The sequence below is a fragment of the Podarcis muralis genome, chromosome 12 (assembly GCF_964188315.1).
Source record: "Podarcis muralis chromosome 12, rPodMur119.hap1.1, whole genome shotgun sequence".
Taxonomy (NCBI): domain Eukaryota; kingdom Metazoa; phylum Chordata; class Lepidosauria; order Squamata; family Lacertidae; genus Podarcis; species Podarcis muralis.
This window is the reverse complement of record NC_135666.1, coordinates 58,624,331-58,646,988: the sequence shown is the minus strand read 5'-3', so window position 1 is coordinate 58,646,988 and position 22,658 is coordinate 58,624,331. Positions and strand designations below refer to the sequence as shown.

At 43.1% G+C, this 22,658-nt stretch overlaps 1 protein-coding gene across 7 annotated transcripts in view; it reads right to left on the bottom strand.

The window, feature by feature from the left end:
* The window catches only part of SUGCT (succinyl-CoA:glutarate-CoA transferase), a 287,447-nt gene that overhangs the window by 253,641 nt on the left and 11,148 nt on the right, over positions 1-22,658 (bottom strand). For 5 of the 7 annotated variants that reach the window (XM_077916528.1, XM_028750513.2, XM_077916529.1 and 2 more), the window contains exons 4-7: positions 22,503-22,588; positions 22,208-22,258; positions 16,387-16,507; positions 1,739-1,830 (exon numbers count right to left, since the gene is read on the bottom strand). In XM_077916528.1, coding sequence (XP_077772654.1) covers positions 1,739-1,830; positions 16,387-16,507; positions 22,208-22,258; positions 22,503-22,588 — 350 coding nt within the window. The remainder of the gene's footprint in view (positions 1-1,738; positions 1,831-16,386; positions 16,508-22,207; positions 22,259-22,502; positions 22,589-22,658) is intronic. The other 2 variants (XM_077916527.1, XM_077916531.1) reach the window with 2 other exon arrangements.

Below are 22,658 nucleotides of genomic sequence, written 5' to 3'. Positions count from 1 at the left end.
AAACAAATAATCAAACTTCCATTTTTTAAACAACTTTGTATCCGTCAAACCAGAATTACTAGTCACAACACATAACTAAAATCTCTTGCTCACATCTCTCCTTGCAGAAAGAAAATGAAGCTGCTGAAATCTTCAGAACAAGTGAGATGTAATAGTATTTCACATTTTTATATGACTTGATTGTGTTCCAAGAGCTGAGCATATGTTACTCTAACAATCCTTCCATCAGCCCCGTATTGAGGGCTTAAGCGCAGGGATGGCACCTTGCATGAATGAAGGAGTTCGTGGGCAAGCCTACATTCGAACCTGGCTCCCACCTGTCTTGCTGAGGGAGAATTAATCCCTCCCAAACAGCCCCATATTAACTCAGGGGCACGGACTGTTGAGAGACTGAGAGGGCAAAAACTGACATGGTTTCTCCCATGGTTGTACTTCACATAGCCAGAAAAACATTGGCCATGCACAACAGAGCAGCATTGGCAGAGTCAGGGTAACCCTGAGGGCTGCAGAACATCTGAAAGGGGGGGGGGGACTAAGGAAAGTGATAAACTGAAATATACTCCTGCAACGTGGTTTACTGTATAATACCCAACTGCAAGTACAAAAGCCAGGCTGAGAGAGAGTAGCTTACAGCAGCCTTGCAAAATTGTAGGCCAGAAGTGAGACATAAATTGTCCTCTCCGACTTCACAGAAGGCCAAACCAAGCACTTAATAGCATGGAGAAGTCTCATACTCGATTGTCTTGAAGGAGGTGAGGACAGGTGATCCCACCTAGGCCCGAAGTCACCCCCCCCCCCCTGCAACCAGGCCTCAAAACTGTCCAAAATTCCTTTTGTCTTCTAAAAAATCCACAGCTAAAGCTTTTCTCTGCATTTCTCACAAGATGATGTGCGTAGGCAAAAAGAAGGCTTCAAAAAGCTAATGAATAGACTCTGTCAGAGCAGGCCTGAGAACTGACTTTTATCTCATTCAGTTGCAACATCTTTGAACACTCTGAAACCCCTTGGCTTCTCACCCCCCCCCCTTTCCTGGGATGAGTCCCAAGACAGGAGCTTTCTGTTCATGCTCAGAGGAACTCATGAGGCAGGACTCCTGAGGGAGGAGAAAGGGGAGGGAACTGGAAGGGGAATATATACTCTGTGCAAATGGCTGTGAACTTGTGCTTGTTTGTGACTTATCACACTTGCTCCTTCTACCAGTTCATGGATGGTAGAAATAAAAGCTTTTTCTCCGAAACTATTCCTCGAGTGTCTGTTGACTCCCATCTCCCTTTCCCGGGCGCAATATTTTTCCCACCCGAGGGCAAAGCCTCATAAGGCTACAGTCTTCCATGTGTACCAGTAGCACTTCCCAAATACTCAAAACCTAAAAATCAATAAATGTGGCACGTGAAGACCAACCTTTGAACTAGGACTCTTGTCTTTAATGCTAACTTTTTAAGCACCCTAAATCACAGGCCCACGCCTGTAACACGCCTGAGCGCCAGGGATACTGCAACATTTTGTTGCAGGGACCCACGTGTTCTTTCTTGAAATCAATCTGAAATCAAGGCAATGTTTTAGACTCTTGAGGAGGAGGCCCTGACGGCATGCCAAGATGATCCTTAACTACACAGTATCTTATTTCCACTGTTTCCCACTTCCTAAATCTCATTAATTCTGTCCATTACTGCAAACCATGCAACGCTGAAGTTTTGAATTACAGCAAAAGCACTGTGCTTCACTTGTGGTAGCTTACCTGGGGACCTGTGATATGCAAGAGGCCTGAAACTGCAGCTGCGACAGAGTCATAGCCTGCTCGTTGAAACTTCGGACCAGTTTGGCCATAGCCTAAAAAGAGAGAGAAAACAAACTTAAGAAGAACGTACAGGGCAGTGGTAGTGACGTAACCTTTTCGGCAAATCAAGATGGTGTGTGTGTGCGAAATAAGTTAAGATAAGTTCACCTGGAGTACTGTGTCACCTGGAGTACTGTGTCCAGTTCTGGGCACCACAGTTCAAGAAGGACACTGACAAACTGGAACGTGTCCAGAGGAGGGCAACCAAAATGGTCAAAGGCCTGGAAACGATGCCTTATGAGGAACGGCTAAGGGAGCTGGGCATGTTTAGCCTGGAGAAGAGGAGGTTAAGGGGTGATATGATAGCCATGTTCAAATATATATAAAAGGATGTCATATAGAGGAGGGAGAAAGGTTGTTTTCTGCTGCTCCAGAGAAGCGGACACGGAGCAATGGATCCAAACTACAAGAAAGAAGATTCCACCTAAACATTAGGAAGAACTTCCTGACAGTAAGAGCTGTTCAACAGTGGAATTTGCTGCCAAGGAGTGTGGTGGAGTCTCTGTCTTTGGAGGTCTTTAAGCAGAGGCTTGACAACCATATGTCAGGAGTGCTCTGATGGTGTTTCCTGCTTGGCAGGGGGTTGGACTCGATGGCCCTTGTGGTCTCTTCCAACTCTATGATTCTATGATTCTAAGAGGGAAACCCATTTCTATCAAGTTTCCCATTCTGAAATTAGTAGATTTCCTAGGCAAGCAGCCATTCCATTTGGCTACTGTTATCAATGAAAGCACATTGCTTTGCTACTAATAGAGCCATTATGCAAAGCCTTAGACCATTCAGTCCACAAGCCTCTTGTGCTGCTAAATTATATCTACTTAAGAGACAACATTTTATCTGGCTTCCTATGTACACATGCAAGAATATTATGCATACAGGATATGGAAGGAGGTCCCACTCACTCACAAATTTGTATTTTAGTAAAGTTGTGGCCAAAATTATGCCAAAAATCTTAAACAAAAAATTCTGTGTGATGTGTGAGTTATTGGGGTGACCCTGTGGACCTCGACCCGCAAGACATGCATAGGGTTAGGCTGCAGCAAGCTTTCAAAGCTTTCCAGAAGCAAATAGTATTAATCACTGGGACAAAGCAGCATTTCCCCCAAGAGATAGAAAGTAAAGTCCATGCTATTTGATGAGGTCATAGATTTTCATAATCAGAAGTCCAAAGTATGAGATCATGCTAGACTAGCAGCACATTCTGGTACAAATGCTGCAAAAAAGGAATAAAGAATATATATATTTGCATAAAATCTGCATACACTAATTTCTATTTATAGATGTACATTTTAAAATGGTTGCTGTAATTGAAATAGCTGCTCTTCCAGTTGCTGCTTCTATGCATTTTAAAGGAAGAAGCAGCAAAACCCCTCACAACTAATATATGTAATGCACATAAATTTTATGCCCTGGTACAAAGTACGTATTGTTGTATAGAACTGCCCCAACTCCCTAAACAGAGAGAACACAGGCACAGGGCATCACCACAGATTTAATCCAGAAAACTAGATCTCTCCACTTAATGACAAATTAATAAGAAACACCTTTAGACTTCTTGTTCTGCCGAATATCAGTTTTATCCATTATGAACAACCAGCATCTTTATTTAATAAAGATTAATGAACTAAGCAAAGAAACATGAGCAATGCTCTAGCATGAGAAAAACCAAACTTAAAGTGAGGCATTGCATGCATCTTTATAATTATAGGGCTGCCAAATATGCTAGAATAAAATATTGAGTCTAGAAAATGCCTGTCACATGTTGAGAAGAATGTACCAAACAAGCAAACCTATGGACTATTGAACAAGTGCAAGCCAAACGATCTAAGCTTCAGAGATGGCTTGTGACAATTTTAAAATTATTATTATTAAAGATTTTCTGGGGTTAAAAAAGTACATCACATTTTCAGATCACAAAGTCCTTTCTACAGATCAGTTATATTCAACATGAGACTTTAATTTGGGTGTATTTTGATAGGCACTCCATATTCAGCCTATTTTAAATTGCCACATCTCTACTTTGTAATATTGTTCTTCAGAGAGTTGGTGCCATGTCCCCTTCTTACATACAAAACATTATTTGTAGCCTTCATTGCCTTCTCATGTTCTAAACAATAAACTGAATACAAAATATTATTTATTTTAAAAAATTATATGCCGCTTAACTACAGTAGTCTATAAGCAATGTACAAAGTTAGAATACACACAAAAAACAGTTAAAATTAAAAGAAATTTTTAATTAAAATACATTCTGGAATCATCTTTTTAAAAAGTATTCCATTTGTTCTTCCTCCTTGTTGACCATGCAAGAAACTCTGAGGTTGTCATTTTAAAATTATGGGTTGATTTCAATTACAGTGGTACCTTGGTTTACGAACTTAATCCACTCCGGAAGTCCGTTCTTAAACCAAAGCGTCCTTAAACCAAGGCGTGCTTTCCCATAGCAGCGGGGGACTCCATTTACAAATGGAACACACTCAACAGGAAGTGAAACATGTTTTTATTCCAAAGCGAAGTTCACAAACCAAAAGAGCTACTTCCAGGTTTGCAGTGTTCTTAATCTAAGTTGTTCATAAACTAAGCTGTTCTTAAACCAAGGTACCACTGTACAGTCATGGGAAAAAGAAAGTGAACCCTCTTTGAATTCTGTGATTTTACATATGAAGACATAACAACATTCATCTGTTCCTTAGCAGGTCTTAAAATTAGGTAGATACAATCTCAGATGAACAACCACACATGACATATTGCATCGTGTCATTATTTATTTAACAGAAATAAAGCCAAAATGGAAAAGCCATGTGTGAAAAACTAAGTACACCTTATTATTCAATAGCTTGTTGAACCTTAAGCAGCAATAACTTGAAGTAATCATTTTCTGTAGGACTTCTATGGAAGCAGTAGGGGAGTACTTAGTTTTTCACACATGATTTCTCCATTTTGGCTTTATTTCTGTCAAATAAATCATGACACTGTGTAAGATGTCGTTTGTTGTTCTTTATCTGAGGTTGTATTTGCGTACCTAATTTTAAGACCTGTCTAAGCCACTGAGACTAGGGCTTGCCTATCGGAAGTTCGGCGGTTCGAATCCCCGTGACGGGGTGAGCTCCCGTTGCTCGGTCCCAGCTCCTGCCAACCTAGCTGTTCGAGTAGGTTGGCCAGTAGTGCAAGTAGATAAATCGGTACCACTCCAGTGGGGAGGTAAACGGCGTTTCCGTGCGCTGCTCTAGTTTCGCCAAAAGTGGCTTAGTCATGCTGGCCACATGACCTGGAAAAACTGTCTGTGGATGAACGTCGGCTCCCTTGGCCAGTAAAGCGAGATGAGCGCTGCAACCCCAGAGTCATTTGCGACTGGACTTAACTGTCAGGGGTCCTTTACCTTTTTAAGGAACAGATGATTGTTATTATGTCTTCATAAATAAAACCACAGAAGTCAAAGAGGGTGCACTTTCTTTTTCCCATGACTGTAAGTTCTAAGTGGACTCACTGAAGTTAGGGAGTCAAAACGATTCTGGGGTCTCAGTTTCCCACTAATAACAACTCAGAAGGACAAATCCAAAGCCTGCCAAACTGAAAGAGGCTTCACAAACAACCAAGCTGCAATCAAAGATGGAGCCACCCAAACCTCATGGGGCAAGGTGTTCCATAACACTGGTACAGCCACTGAGAAGGCCCTATTTCATGTTCCAAGCCATCTCATTACCACCATAGGTGGGACACAGGGTGGCCTCCTCACTAGATCTTAATGAACAGGCAGCTGGTATGTGAGGTGGCAGCTTCTCGGGTATCCTACGCACAAATTATTAAGGGGCTCAAAATCCCGTTCTTGTCTTCCTTTCTATATTTAAAGGTAAAGGGACCCCTGACCATTAGGTCCAGTCGTGACCGACTCTGGGGTTGCGGCGCTCATCTCGCTTTATTGGCCGAGGGAGCCGGCGTACAGCTTCCAGGTCATGTGGCCAGCATGCCTAAGCCGCTTCTGGCAAACCAGAGCAGCACAGGGAAATGCCGTTTACCTTGCCGCCGGAGCGGTACCTATTTATCTACTTTCACCTTGACATGCTTTCGAACTGCAAGGTTGGCAGGAACAGGGACCGAGCAATGGGAGCTCACCCCATCGCGGGGATTTGAACCACTGACCTTCCGATCGGCAAGCCCTAGGCTCTGTGGTTTAACCCACAGCGCCACCCGCGTCCCATTTCTATATTTAGGGAAGGTATTAATAAATCCCTAGTACATAATGTAAAGGTAAAGGTAAAGGTACCCCTGCCCGTACAGGCCAGTCTTGACAGACTCTAGGGTTGTGCGCTCATCTCACTTAAGAGGCCGGGAGCCAGCGCTGCCCGAAGACACTTCCGGGTCACGTGGCCAGCGTGACGAAGCTGCTCTGGCGAGCCAGAGCTGCACACGGAAACGCCGTTTACCTTCCCGCTAGTAAGCGGTCCCTATTTATCTACTTGCACTTAAGGGTGCTTTCGAACTCCTAGGTGGGCAGGAGCTGGGACCGAACGACGGGAGCTCACCCTGCCGCGGGGATTCAAACTGCCGACCATGCGATCGGCAAGTCCTAGGCGCTGAGGTTTTACCCACAGCGCCACCCGCGTCCCTAGTACATAATGTATTGATAGCAAAACTGCTAGTGGCAGCAGGCTATAAATTGCATGTCACTTGAAGGAGTCTAATCATTTGTCTGTAACTTCTTCTTTTTCTGTTGACCTCAACAGCTTTTTGATGTGTACACTACAAAGGTCAGCACTGCTATGTTGTTACTACTTTTTAAAAAAAATTCAAGGGAGGAGGAGGAGCAGGAGAAAGACGCAACTCTCTGAACTGTGCCCTGAAACTAATAATCCACACAAGTGTACCAGAGCACTTGTTAACATGATCCAAAGACTCCAAAGAGTGAACTGGAGTAATCTAACCTGGATGTAACTGGGGCACCGGTTGCTATAGACAGAATAGACTTCCTCAGGGATAGATGCAGCTGGTGCCCAACTAAACTGGGCAAAGGCAGAATTCCCACTATGTGGGCAGGAACAAGGCTGAATGCAGAAGGAAGCCCAAATGGCAGGCCTGATTCTTCAATTAAATTGCCTTTCCACAGTGGCGTAGCGTGGGTTGTCAGCACCTGGGGCAAGGCAAGTAATTTGCACCCCCTAACCCGTGGATTTGTGCCCCCTAACCCTAACCCCCAGATGTTGCGCCCGGTGCGGCCGGCCCCCCCTGCACCCCCCATGCTACGCCACTGCCTTTCCACAAGACAAGCAATTATCTGTTTCACAAAACGGCCTCCGTTTAAGTCTTTCCCTTTCACACCTTTTTTTCTGTTTCTCGGTGGGGGAGGGGTCACTTAGATCCCAAAGTCTTAGCTGTGTGTTTTTTCCACTCAAAACTCTTCCAGTTGATAAAACTTTTCCAGTTGATAAAACTCCTGAAACAGAGCACAGACTGCAGCAAGGCTTCTCGGCTGTTTTTCAAGTCCCCTCCAAAATGCATGCATCAGAAACTGATTCTGCTTATCATCAGAAATATCAAAGCACATTTGGTTTCTAGTAACCCTAAGAAATAGCATCTATATTAAAGTCCAGTGCAGCATGCCAAGCAAGTTAGCTCCTTAGCAGAACAGGAATGTTGTTTATCTCTCTCTGCCAATATGCATTACCAGATGTACAGTTTCATTTAACACTGAAAAGGAGCAAATCAATTTGAGGAACAAAATGATTCAGAATTCATTCATCTTTAATTTTCATACCATCCTTGTTTGTTTGCAATGAAAACACACACTGTTTATTTAAAATTTAGAAAAGCAATGCCCTATTCGTTTTTCAAAATAAACTAAATTTTCTGTGTCTTCCATTTCTCAGGTACATAATTCTGCACACCACATAACTTTACTGCAAGTTGGAAAATAACACATATAGAATCTGCTTTCTATTGCGTATTGGGTCATCCGCATGAAAGCCATTTAAACCCTCAAAATGTAGACTTTAAATAGCCGTAAGACATATTGTTAAATCAAGTTGCTTCCCACTTGCAGGTACTGGGAAATCATTCTTTGTTGGGATACCGGCCATGGTTTTATTTGATTTCCAGATAATTGATTAGAATGATGTCAATTAAAAGGGGGCAGTATAATTGGTGTAGAGGACTGGCTATGTTATTGCCTGTGCAGGCTTTCTTCCCTACAGCTCCCCACTGAGAGCTCTTGCTCATGTTTGAGCATCCTGACAGGAGGACAACCCAGGACAGGATCACATGGTTCAGCTAAAGGCCAGCCCCACACCAAGTCACCCAAAAACTGTTAGGTGCTGCCAGACTGAGCCCATACACCCTGACCTTCCCCCCTTCCATGTCTATCACCATCAAGAATTCCTGGCTTCCCATGAGTGGCTTTGCTCTCTCCACCTCCAACCATTTCCACCCGCCTGTATGTCGTGAGAAAGAAATTAAATTTTAAAAAGCTGTTTCTTTTTTTTTTTTAATTATTCATTTTCCAAACAAGTTTTATACAGTCAACAAATTATTTTACACTCATGCTTCAATTTTTGACTTCCCTCAGTTTCTCTGTCAATCTTTCGAAAAATTTCTATTTATTGACGCATTTCTAAACATGATATTGGCTTTCCCCACTCCTTTTCCTCTTACTCTCTTTTTTGCAGTATTTCTTACTATTTCACAGAGTCTCTTCAAAACCAACAAGCGTTGTCTGTGCATCACATATATTTTTCAGATATTCTGTAAATTTTCCCCAGTCCTCGATAAACTTTTGGTCTTTCTGGTATCGAATCTTCCCACTTAATTTATCCAATTCTGCATATTCGGTCAATTTCCTTCTCCATTCTTCCACTGTTGGAATTAAAAAGCTGTTTCATCCCCTAACAAATAGATACCTGAAGGAAGACAAAAAAGCCTGACGACATGCAAGTCCTCAGACAATCCGGAATTACATGGCGAGAAATCATTTTAGGCTCTTGGAGATAGCACTGGATGAGTACTTCTTTGCCCCATGTCACCTGAATTATGGGATGCCCCAGGGCACTCTCTTGTCTTGAATGCTATTTATCATCTATATGAAGCAGTTGGGAGTGGCCATCAGGAGACACAGAGCGAGATGTCATTACACTGGTACCTCGGTTTAAGGACAGTCCTGTTTAAGAACGATTCGGTTTACAAACTCCGCAAAACCGGAAGTAGTGTCCCGGTTTGCGAATTTTACCTTGGTCTAAGAACGGAATCTGAACGGTGGAAGGGCACCAGCAGCGGGAGGCCTCATTAGGGAAAGTGTGCCTCGGATTAAGAATGGTTTCGGTTTAAGAACGGACTTCCGGAACGGATTAAGTTCATAAAACGAGGTACCACTGTAGTACACTGATAACATATAAGGCCAAGTTACATGAGAGACTGCCTTATTACTTATGTATGTGGTAGTTCACTGGGTTCTGCAGAAATTTCCCCTTAAAGTCCCCCAAACAACAAAACCCAGCTCCACAGCATCTCAGAGAAGGACTCTCCATGTGGCTACTCCTGTTCTGTGGAACAGCACCCCTGATGAGATATGACAGGTGCCTATTATCTGCACTTTCCAGAAACAATCAAAGACATGGAACTTCTAACAGTCCAAGAAGATGGGTTGAGCTTTCATAGCTAATGATGAGAGGTGCTCCTCAAAAGGGCTAGAAATCTAACTGGAGCTTTTGGGATGTAATGGCAAGCCTTGGAAGTGGAGTGATTCAGACTAAAGACCCCCATGGTTGTTATTTTAAAACAGTTTTAAAAGCTGGCAGTACTTTTTCACTGCACTGAATCTAGTTGGGACCTTGGTGGATCTTTAACTGCAAATAGAACTGCCTGTTAAGTTATTATGTGCTTCTGCTTAATTATTTGTGCATAAAAATAAACACCTTTGGAAATTATCCTCCCTGCCTACCAAGAATGTGTTGGGAGATTCCATTCCACCTTTTGTTGCAAACATGGGATTGTTGCTTGTCACATGTCTGTTTACATTCCAGCACAGACTGCTGGGTCCCGTGAGCGGAACTTCCGCTAAGTGCGTATTGCTTTTGTTGTTGAGTCTCTCTCCGAGAAGATGGCAAGGAGAGACGACATGTTTCTTTGTTCTGATTTATGTAAAATAAATCTGTAGTATCGTAGTATTAGTATGTATCCACAGCCTCAGCCTCTTCTGTTGTGCAGTATTTACTCTGCTATGTATAGTGTGCTCAAGGCAGCAATTTACATCAGAGCCAGAGGTCGATGAATCTCTGCAGCGTGAAGGCTGAAAGGGAGACGATCCAGCTGGGGGCTAGCCAGCTGGCCTTCCGACCCCCAGGTGCCGACATCGAGGTTATGGGCCCAGATCCGAGGCTTTACACTGGTGTAGGACTGCTGTTGGCTGCTGCAGCATTCCAGGAAGGAATGAAGTATGTGGATTTTATTTCGGCCGCGACAGCAAGAGACTTTTGAAGTCCGTGCCAGGCAATTAAAGCCGGCAGAAGAAGGCACTCCTGATTTACGAGCTGACAGATAAGAGACTGTAATTGACTGTTTTCCGGGGGTTGAAATAATGCAGCACTACACCTGCACGCATCACTGCTTGCAGGAGTAGCTGCAACTTCCTCTTCACCTAGAGCAGAGTTTAGCAATATCTTTGCAAGAGACTCCCTACCCCATGTCTACCATCCTTCCAAATCTCATTACAAGTGAAGCCAGCAAGAGTGTTCAGCCAAAGGATAAGGAACCTGTGGTCATGCACATGTTGCTAGATTTAGCAACTGCCCTCAGCCCCAGCCAATGTGGCCCAATGGCCAGGGGTTCTGGGAACTGCACTCCAACAACATCTGGAGAACCACAGAGTACCTATCCCTGAATTACAGCAACGTTCTGGGATTTGCTTGTGAGCAAACATGTTTAAGACTCCACTTTGTACATTTTGCCAGTACATCCTTGCAATTCTTCAGGGTTTACTTTCCACAAGACCACACCAGTGGGCTGTTCAACTTCATGTTCCACCTTCGAAAAGTTCGGCTCTGTGCTTCAAGGGGGTCTGAAGAGGACGCTGATAATTGACGGAAGTTGATGTAAGCCTTTTCCACTGGGGTTTAGAGTGCTCTAGCTAATGAAATACGGAAATGCATAGACTGAAAGAGGTTTGCTGATTTAACTAAGGTTGCCTGAGTTATCCAGATTACCTGAAGTTAAAAGCAGATTCAAATTTTCAAGCAGGTACGTAACACTGATAATGCTACTGTCTTAAAGGCAAAGGATCTTCTGAGTATGATGTATTTCTTTTTTCCCCCATCCCGACACACAATTTTCTTTTCAACGTTGCTTTCATTAGGTGTGTCATCGCTTGGAGATGACCCTCTAATGGTTGCCGCCTCTTCATAAATGGATCTACTTTCCTTCGTAGTTCAGTCTCTATTTAAATCAGCCCCTACCAGCCATCCGCAAAAGCACATTTTTTCTGTGCTTTACGTTAACTGGACAAACACAATAAACTTAAACCAACCTCAACCACCAAGCTGTCAGAACAGATCAAAGTAACGCTGCTTCTAAGATTACCCCATCACTAACTAAGCCAACCTATGAGCAAGAACAGATGGACAGAGCCCTGAGAGCATCACCAAGCAGTGTGGCGGTTGAGATGCACCCTGGCAATAGCAGCACCAGAGCAATCACCAGCGCAGGGGGCTATGTAGATTCAATCAGGACTGTTTAGGTAAGAAATCCAAGTTTAGTAATCAAAATTTCCAAAGGGAGTTCATATTTGGGTTATCTACACATAAATTATTTTCTCACACAGGACCTTTGCTCTCTGAAATGCTACTTGGATTGTCACCAATCACCACCTTAACTCTTCGATTCCAAACACTCACTTTTGGGGTGGGGGATTGCACTGAAAACAATTTAATTTGTTGATGCTGATGCAAATGTTGTTCTATTTCACAATTGTTTCAATCCTAAAATAAAAACACAATGCAGACAACCTTATATTGCTAAATTAGTTACTATTCTTTAGTACTTCCCCTAGGGCCAGTGGCAATGTCATGTTCTCAACCCTTTAACCTGGGCTAAGGGAGAAGAAATGGAATGTGAGATTACTTGGGCCTTCATCCCAGGCCTCACCTTACATGAAAGTCACTCCTGCTAGACTTAACCAAGGTTAAGGGTTACATCAGCACTACCCACAGCCATGGCTAATGCTAACCAAGGTGCACAATGTATCGCCGTAATTCCCCCTCCCAACCTGCAGAGGCAGTCCAAGAGGACACCACGCTCCAGGGCTCATCAATGGAACACCAGCAGGTGCACACATACCTGCCAGTGTCTCCCATGAGGCTTCCAATAGGAGCCCAGAGCTTCCCCCTCAAGCTGCAGCAACTTTCCCAACTTCTGAAATTAGGCTTGGCAAAGGCTGCCTATTGTAGCCAACAGAACATTTTACGCAAGCCTAATTGCAGCATGGAGGTGTAGTGAGGGGAGATGCATCTGAGGGAGGCTTAGAATAAGGCTTTGATTGGCTTTAATAGGAGGTGAAGTGTCAATGATGCCCACTGAGTTCTCCCTGTGCCCGTAAGCCCAGAAGAGCTGGCAACGCCTGCCAATGGTATCAAAAACTGTTGGCATGTCAAATGGATTATTGATCAATCATATTATTGATCTTTGGGTGCAGTTTTCTAAACATCTGTGTATTCACACATTACCCAATGCATTAGATAGCCCAATTTGTCCACTAAAAGGCAATGGTACTGTGCTAATAACCTCACCCAAGTCAAGTTAAAGCAAGTCCACTATGCCTCATATTATAGGAACAGAATGTTCTACTCAATATCATGTTAAAAGACACCCATGGTCTGTTTAAAAAGAATAGTAATAATAAGATCTAAGAGCAACGGGGTACCTTATGCAAAAGCATCAATGTCTGAATTACATGTTAAATTTACATGAATCTCCAAAGCAGCTGTTACATTCGAAGAAGGCTCCTTATCACGGCTAAGACATTGGATCTAATGCTATATTTCCACACAGCATTTAATATAATACTCTCTTCTCCATTTTTATCCCACAACTTCTGTCTGGATTCTTTCTAAGAACCAAATGAACAAATGTTTTTGATAATGAAGAAAAGGCAAATGTGGTCGGGTCCATGCAGGGGCAGTAGGGTGGGAATCAAACCACAGGCACAAACACCTTAATATTTTTATAAGTGTCCCTTTAAAATGTGTTAGTTCAAAGTGCAAACACATACACGTTCCAAAGCTAAAGATAATAATTATGTCTCCTGATAATGTCACTACCTGCCTCATTCCCAAAGAAAAGTCTCCAAACAAGCAATTACAGTGGTGCCCCGCAAGACGAATGCCTCGCAAGACGAAAAACCCGCAAGACGAAAGGGTTTTCTGTCGCGGAGGCGCTTCGCAAGACGAATTTCCCTATGGGCTTGCTTCGCAAGACGAAAACGTCTTGCGAGTCTCGCCATTTTTTTTTTGCTCCCCCCCCCCCTTTTTCAAAGCCGCTAAGCCGTTAATAGGCTTTAAACAGCTTAGCCGCTAAGCCGCTAATAGCGCTAAATCGCTAATAGCGCTAATCCGCTTAGCCGCCAATGGGGTTGCTTCGCAAAACGAAAAAACCGCTAGACGAAAAGAATCGCGGAACGGATTCTTTTCGTCTTGCGAGGCACCACTGTAGGTTGCAAATGACTGAAATTTTGGCCTATTTCGAGTATATAAGTGAGTATGTGTGTTTTAAATCTTTACATGCCAAAAATATATTAATTTTTTCTCGCATTAAATGAGGAATCCTGTCCTTCTAATAGAAAGAATCCTTTTTGGGCTGGCATAGTCTCTTGGGATAACCACAAACTTGAGAGGCATCAAAGCAGAAGTTGGACTAGACTTTTTGGCACCAACTATTCTCCCTACAGAGGCATCCCAGAGACACAATGACAGCACAATATGAGAAACCTTCAAAGCTGATGCAATGAACAACAGACATGTGACAACAACTGTCTATATGAATAGGAAAATATCCAGAACAGAATATATGTGCCAGAGAGGCTATATATTGCAAAGACACGGGGAGCGAGGGGAAAATCTGTTTTCATACAGAGGAGTCCCTCTGGCTAGCACAAACTTTTGTGAAGCAACAACCAGACCACAAACTGAAACTGAAAGGTCAGAAACGGCACGAGGTCAAAGAGAATGCTCCATAACACAAAGGAACCATGGAGAAAAACAAGTGCTGTCCTGGCTTTGCTCACCTACAACGGTGCCCCGATATCACAATGCTTTGTGGAGATGAAACAAGACCTAGACTTGTTAAAGGGCTACTAAACCCAAAAGCACCATAGGAGAAGGAAGCAATAAACACTTACGCATGTGCTTAGCATTAGCTGCCTGGAGCTTCCCATAGATCTGCAGGAGGCCCATAGGTAGACGTGGAAACTGAAACAGCTACTTAAGCATCTGGACCAAAGATGACAATTTACTTACCACTATTGTGCCATGTACACGAACTACTATTTTTAGTGGTTAACAAATGAAATGATTCATCATTTAATAACCAGCAGCTCCTTTGGAACAGCCAGGCTACTTCCTTGAGTTTTGTGAAATACCGTATTTTTCACCCTATAGGACGCACTTTTCCCCCTCCAAAAATGAAGGGGAAATGTGTGTGCGTCCTATGGGGCGAATGCAGGCTTTCGCTGAAGCCTGGAGAGCGAGAGGGGTCGGTGCGCACCGACCCCTCTCGCTCTCCAGGCTTCAGGAAGCTATCCGCAAGCAGCGGGAGCCCAGCGCTGGGCTCCCGCTGCTTGCGGAGAGTTGCCTGCATGCTGAAGCCTGCGCGCGCTCAGCTCAGCGCGTCCAGGCTTCGTGCACCTCTCCGCAAGCAGCAGGAGCGCTCCCACGGCTTGCAGAGAGCTGCCTGTTTGGGGGCTGGGGTTGGGGAAAGCTCGAGCTTCCCCCGCCCCAGCCCCATGCCTGGGGGGGAAATAATTTTCCCCCCTTTATTTCCCCCCAAAAAAACTAGGTGTGCCTATGGGACGGTGTGTCCTATAGGGCGAAAAATACGGTAGTTCACCAGCCCAGATAATCTTTCTCAGGATCATCTACTCACATGACAACGTTACAGGATCCAACCAAGGCCCTCACACAAGCACCTCTGCAGCACCATAACCATTCTTGCATTTGCAGCCTGACTGGCACCTCCAAGTGAGGGCTGTTCACACACAGGCATTTGCATGTAAACCAGAGTTCAGCACAGTCTTTGCCAACCTGGTGCCCACCATAGGCTGTTGGACAACATCTCCCTTTTAGCCCCAGCCTATATGAGCATTCCTGCTAGGCTGGTGGCAGTTTCAATCTAACAATAATTGGGGGACATCACTTTGGGGGAAGGTTGGTTCAGTGGTTAGTGGTTTGAAGATGGCATTTTTTGAAACTGACCAGTGTTTGCTTCAAATTACATGTAAAATTAAGGTAACTCTTCTGAAGTCCTTTCCCAAGACTATAAATAAAATAAATATAATTTATTATTATTATTATTATTATTATTATTATGCAGAAAGGAGGGGAGACTACAGAAGCTGTAGGCTTCAGGCAGACTTTTTGCTCATGTACATGGTGCTTAAACTATGTGTTAGCGTAACATGAAGACATGGCCAGTGTGGTGATTTTGCATGATTAAAGGTAAAGGTAAAGGTACCCCTGCCCGTACGGGCCAGTCTTGACAGACTCTAGGGTTGTGCGCCAATCTCACTCAAGAGGCCGGGGGCCAGCGCTGTCCGCAGACACTTCCGGGTCACGTGGCCAGCGTGACAAGCTGCATCTGGCGAGCCAGCGCAGCACACGGAAACGCCGTTTACCTTCCCGCTAGTAAGCGGTCCCTATTTATCTACTTGCACCCGGGGGGGGGGGGTTTCGAACTGCTAGGTTGGCAGGCGCTGGGACCGAGCGACAGGAGCGCACCCCGCCGCGGGGATTCGAACCGCCGACCTTTCGATCAGCAAGTCCTAGGCGCTGAGCCTTTAACCCACAGCGCCACCCGCAGATTAGAGCAGCCCAAAAGCAGCCTGTCAGTGTTTCAGACAGCCCCAGCATGGAGAAAGAAGTTCTCAAAAAACGATGCCTCAATACGAAAGCTGTCATGCTTGCAGCTTCATCAGACCCCTACAGAGGCCTGGATTGTACAAACCGGGTTTTACAAGCTGCATCATGAGGAAGGGTAAGCCAGTTGTTTCGTAAGAATCAAACAAGGCGCTGGTAGGCAGAACTAGCGTTCTGAGAAAAAAGCCAGATTCCAGCCTTGGCCTGAAAGGAGTGGGGAATAAAATTAATTCCCCAGCCATTCTTCCAACTGGTTTTCAGGAAGGTGGGGCCAGAGAATGCTATGACTATTTCCACAACTAACACTCCACTAACCAGAATGTAAATGAAAAATAAAAAGCAGATTTTTTAAAAAAAAATGCCTTTCTTTCATTTCAAAATACCAGAGAAAACAAATAAAATTGCTGAATACTTTATCACTGAGGTGTAACGCAAGTTAAATACCTGTTATTGAACAGTAAACAATGTGAGGTGCAATCTTGTTAATGTCTTCATACCCCAGGCCCATTTCAGCCAGTTTCCCAGGGACATAATTCTCCACAAAAACATCACAAACAGCTGCAAGCTGGAAATAAAAAGGTGAGGATGAGTCAGACTCTTAATGAACTTCCAAAAGGTCAGCAACTTCACAATGTAATTTAATTTAAAATTTCAGTAAACAAGACAGTTCTAGCACTGCTGTGGTACCCAAGTCAAAAACCAAAAGAGCCTCGCTTAATTAAAATTTACAATCCTGCACGAATGCTTTTTACACCCTAGGCAATTACACAGCAGACATGATGTCTGCCTTAGAGGGGCAGATTCTCCAGTAAAATATTCAATATGTCAGATGTATGTTGCCACCATACGACTGTGGCAGTGAGTTGCCATAGGAGCTGTCTAGGCGTAACAAGGGGCAAAACCTACATTGTAATTGTCAGTTACTGTTTCAGGAACAGGTGCAGAAGAAACAGAAACATCAATTTACTTTGTTTTGCTGATAAAGCTGGTGATATTGTCAAAACACTTCATATATAGGGTATCTTTTTCAATGGTGTGTTGGCTCTTGGAGATCTGAAATTCAAAGACCTGAAATAATCAGTTGAACCCTTAAACAAGACTGTCGCATGGGAGACCATTCCTCCCCGGCTGGGGTGCAGACGAGAGGGACAGGGTGGAAGGGACAGGTAACAGCCTTGAGCAGGAGGTTACAAACACCTTCTATTTCCATATGCAGCTCTGGGGTTATACAACAGGTGCAAAGGTTCTTGGTCATTGCTAAAAGCAGGGATTGGGATTTTCAAGTTTGTTTAACTCTTCTTGAGAGTGAAACTGAAGTTTCAGAGCATATATTCACGACTTCTGAAATGAAAACCTCTACCCAAGTGCCTCAGAGGGGCAATGGGAAATCATCTTGCTGAGCTTTGTTAGTTTTTTTTAAAAAATATTAATATTGAATGGGGAAATGGCAACTTTCAATGTGGCATGTTTTCTCAAAAGTGCAGCTTCCTGAGCTACATGAAGCTTTATTCCCAAGTAAATAGGCACAGAATTCATGGGACTCCTGCCAGTAAATATGTGCAGGATTAGGCTGCATGGAAACAAATGGAACTGGATCTAGTCATGACTATCTTGCAATCCTAATGGTCAGTCATAGCTTTTCTAGATTGCATCTACAATGTATACAGTTCTTTTGAACTCATGCTATTAAGATATCCTCCTTTTTCTTCCATGGCCCATAATATTCCACGCCTCTGATCACGCATAATTCATTTTATTTGTAAACTTTCCGTAGTTCAAACCATACTCAAGGCATACTCAAACCATACTCAAGGCATACTCAAACCATACTCAAGGCATACTCAAAGCAATGCCCCACCCCAAAAATCATCAGCCCCATTCAAATATGTCCTTATAAAATAGCATTTATATCTACCCAGAGCACACATGTCAACAAAGAGTTTGTGAGTATTCATTTATTGGAAAGGATGTTTCTATACTTGAGTAATTTAAGTATGAAACATAAACATTAGCTATACAGTACATGCCTTCCTCTGATTTTGTACTATTTGGGCTGTGCAAAGTTCAGTTATTAACACATATTAACACTTGTGGCTCTACTTTTCTTCCTTCCCCCACTAAATATATGCAATGAAGTTAATACATCTAGGTTGTAATGAATTTGGGTTAGACCAAATGGGTTTTTGGGATCTCCTCCTGTGGATTATACGGCTGCAAGATTGGATTCTGTGGAAGAAAAGACTGATAGCAAAGAAGCTAATTTCATCCTGTTACATAAACAGCCTAACCAGGTCTGTTAATTATCTAACTTGTAATGTAAACCAGGACAGTGAGTTGCCAGAGAAAAGAATAGCAGGATATCCTCCTGAATGTAAGCAGAAAAGGGCAAGCCTCACTGGCTGGAAGAGGTGTCAGCAAGGCTGAAAGACGGAAAAGGACAAAACAGACTGAGAGGCCGGACTCGCTCTCTGTTCCGGATCCAGTGCTCAGGTTTTGGAAAGCAAGCCCATGGCCCCCAAGGCTAAGGGGGAAACAGATCCACAGAAGTGACCTTTCCTTCTTATGCTCAGCCTGTACATATGCTTGTATAAATAAATATTATAGTGCTGAAAAAGCCAGCAGTCTCCGGTGACCTTCACTGCAAGGCCCTGGGACACTGAGACATTGAGATCTCTTACCCCTCAGAAACTGGGGTGCACTTGACAATATTATTTAGGATCAGCACCAAATAAGTTTTGAAGCCTGGTTCTGGCAGGATACTGCCCTGACTGTGCCTCCTTTTGCATCTGAGATAGATGCAACAGCCATGTGTGTTGTCCATTATAAGAACGGGACTCCATCTCTCAGGGCTAACACAACCAATCCCACAAAAGCACTCTAGCACCCTACTATTGCAGGAACACCCTCCTATTTCCCATAGCCCAAATGCACTCTCCCCTCCACATAAGTAAACGTACAAATATTAAGGTCAGATTTTGTTTAGAAGCGACCTGTTTTAGATTATTTTAAATTGGCCAAGAAATCATTTTCTGAAAAATATCATATATCTGGCTGATTAGTATGAATACACTGGAACTGGTTTCTGTAAACTGGTGTCATCATATCAGCAATCACAACCATTATTGCTGTAGCTTTTGTGATTGTTTAGCTACACTTAAGGCTAAAAAAGAAACCAGGCCAACAAATATGTTCTTCCATCAGAAGAACAGATGGGAACTTAAAACAACAACACTGTACACCACTTAGGCAAAGCTTTGTTGCTGAAAGAAAAAGAACACATCCTTATGAGCTTTGTGTAGCCAGAGAATATCTTATGGATGTGAATCATGCTTGAATGAACAGCATCGCATGCAAGCGTAGAATGCCTATCGTTTACAATTACTCCACATTCTGATTTTTTTTATGTCATTCTTACATTTTGCAAGCTAGACTAAACTAATCAAATTACTGCAAAGCTAAGACAGTCGGGGAGAGAAATAGAATCATAGGTCAAAGCAAGAATGGTCAGGGTCAAATGAGTATTTGGCTGCTATCTTAGAAGCTGAGGAATTATTTTTTAAAAAATATCTATATTATTATTGCTTCCCAGAACATCTACAATTTAATGAGTTGATGGTGAATATATTTGACTGCTCCCATTTGGATTATTTCATCTGACTCTGTTGTGAAGGACAACTTGGATATATTTTGATACCGGTAGAAAAGTGATTTGTCCATTGGGGGCTTCTTGGGCTCTTCCCATATGTCTGTGTCAGACCAGCAGCCAAGATGAATCAGCAACAGAGAAATACTATTTTGTGACAAGGTTCTGGAGCCTCCTTAATCATTTCAATCAAAATGGGGAAAGTTTCCCATAACTCAGAGACTGAAGAGTCTACAGATAAATAGGAAATTGACAAAAAGTGAAAAAAGAAACCAGATTATTTCTGTGGCTTCTGATCTATTTTCTTGCATGCCAAAGGCATTTTGTAATCTCTGCCAGAGCAAAAGAAAATGAAACTATCAGTTCTGCTTCCTTTCTTCCTAGTATTCAGCCTTTTCACCAGTGAACAAGCTCTCTGAAGCAATCAATCATTCCTTTTCAGCAAACACAGCAACGCTGCAGTGCTCTGACATCAAGCAACTAAACTGATGCAAAAAAAATGTCATTCTGCTACATGTGTAGACTGACTTTCACATGTAGCTATGAAAAGCAGAAAAGACCGTAATGCCTTTGAGAAACTGAATCAGAAACGGACACATAGGCCTCTTTCAACAATGACTGAGGAAGTCCTCCTGATCTTAATTATCAGTTTTATTCATTCATTCATTTATTCATTCAATCCCAACTGTTTTTCCTTGACAGGAGTCAAGGTACAGGATAGAACCAGCACAATCTCTTTTCTCCTGCACCGCAAAGCCCAGGAATGTTTGCAACACCCTTGCTCATAGACATCTCCTGGGACACAGACTTCCCATCTGCCTGCCAGTCCATGCTCCACAACCTGTTCCAGGTGGTGAGAGGGCAGCAGGTGGAGACTGGACAGGTATTTGGTGATTATAGTGCCTTGGAGCTTGGACGCTTCATGCAAACAACATGACTAACAGCAACTGATAAGCCAATTCCCCATGAATGTCTCTAATCTCTCTTTGTAGCCTTTAAAGCCCTATACGGCCTAGGACCCTCGTACCTACGGGACCGCCTCTCCTGGTATACCCCACAAAGAAACTTACAGTCTTCAAATAAAAACATCTTGAAGGTCCCAGGCCACAGAGAAGTTAGGCTGGCCTCAACTAGAGCCAGGGCTTTTTCGGCTGTGGCTCCGATTTGGTGGAACACTCTGTCACAAGAGACCAGGGCCCTGCGGGACTTGACATCTTTCCGCAGGGCCTGCAAGACAGAGCTGTTCCACCAGGCCTTTGGCCAGGGCACAGCCTGACTCCCTCCCTCAGCAATCTTCGCAGAGCTCTGGCCCAATGGTTGCCTGTGGCTTGAATTAATTAATTTTATAATGAATGATTTTAGAGTGTTGTTTATGCTGTACTTTTGTACTGTTTTATTGTTGTTAGCCGCCCTGAGCTCGGCTTCGGCTGGGGAGGGCAGGATATAAATAAAATTTATTACTATTATTATTATTATTATTATTATTATTATTATTATTATTATTATCTTAGCTAAAATACATCAGTGTATTCCACAAATTAAATTTCTTTTGTCTGTCTTGATTCAACTGCTAATTAACTTCACTGGATGATTCCCAATTCTACTATAGCAAGAGAAAAACACACTCTCTATTCACTTTCTCAATGCTATTAATAACTGTCTAACACCTATCATGATTGTAGAGCATGATCCTTTGCAAGTACACTTGGGAGTAAGTATCGTTTAGTCAAGTGGGATTTGCTCCCAGGTAAATGGGTACAAGATTGCAGCTTATGGGTATTTACCTGGGAGCAAATTCCACTTGACTAAACGAGACTTACTCCCAAGTATACTTGCAAAGGATCATGCTGTTAACCACCTTTTTTCCCAAACTAAATAGCCCCAAACAACAAGGCATTCTCTAATAAGAAGGTGTTCCAGCCCTCCAAAAATGCTGGTTGCCCTCTTCCAACTCTATAATATCCTTTTTTAATGGGGAGAGCAAAATACCTATACTTGTTCCAAGTGTTTTCCCTCTTTCTAGAGAGCCCCCTGGAAACCTAACGGGACAGCAAGAGCTGTTGGGGTCGTTAATGTTGTGAGCCCTTCCATCCTGTGCTCAGATTGTGTAAATAAAACCCTATATCCTAAAGACACCACAGTCTAATTTCAAGTTCATTCTAAGGAAACTGAGCCCTGGTGGGAACCCCTGGAGTCCCTTGCCGCTCTGAGATTAGGGTGCACACAAAGATACCCGACAGTCCGTTTCCTTCACAGATGTGATATATTCAATAACAAAGGGTGAAATACAAAAACAGAACAGAGCAATGGGTGAAATCCAGTTGGGACAGTCTCCTAAAGCAAAAGACATTCTGCTAGTGGCAGCCTCATTCTTAATGAGCCAAATCCAATGGGAGGCAGAATATTGCACAGTGCTGCCATTTTATACTTCTGCTTGCGCTACCACCTACTTAATGGAAACTGTGTGCGGAACATTAACTTTCCCACATCTCGCCCTAATGTTACGCTGGATCTCACCCAGGATTTGTATTCACATGTTATAAAAGCAATTTCCCTGGGAAGTGCTCTTAATCTACAGGCTGCATAAATGAATCAGGGGTTTTTTTTGTATTTAAAACATACCTCTTTAATTATCTTCGCTCCCTTAGGATTCTTCATATTAACAGCTATGCTCTAGTAATGGAGAAAGAATGCAATATTCTTAATAAGATTATAACAAGTTCCCATTGAATTGTTTTTGCTAAAACAAATAAAGTCAGCCCTGGTGCTTGTTTAAAGTACTAAACAGTTGCATCCAACAATTAATTTCTAAAACCGACAGTGATATAGGGGTATATGACAGGGATTGCACAGATGGAAGAAAAATGTTTCTCCATTTTTAAAATATTCAGCGGCAGCAGCTAGATAACCTTCTTACCTTTTTATTTCTGTTTACACTGAGAAAGTAAACACTTTCCATCCCAAGGAAGGGGGGTCCCCAGGATCTTGTATCATCTCCTGCTCCTGCAAATGATAATGCTCACGTGAGTGCGCTTCCAGAAGTTTCCTGCACCACAGTACAAATGGCAACTAA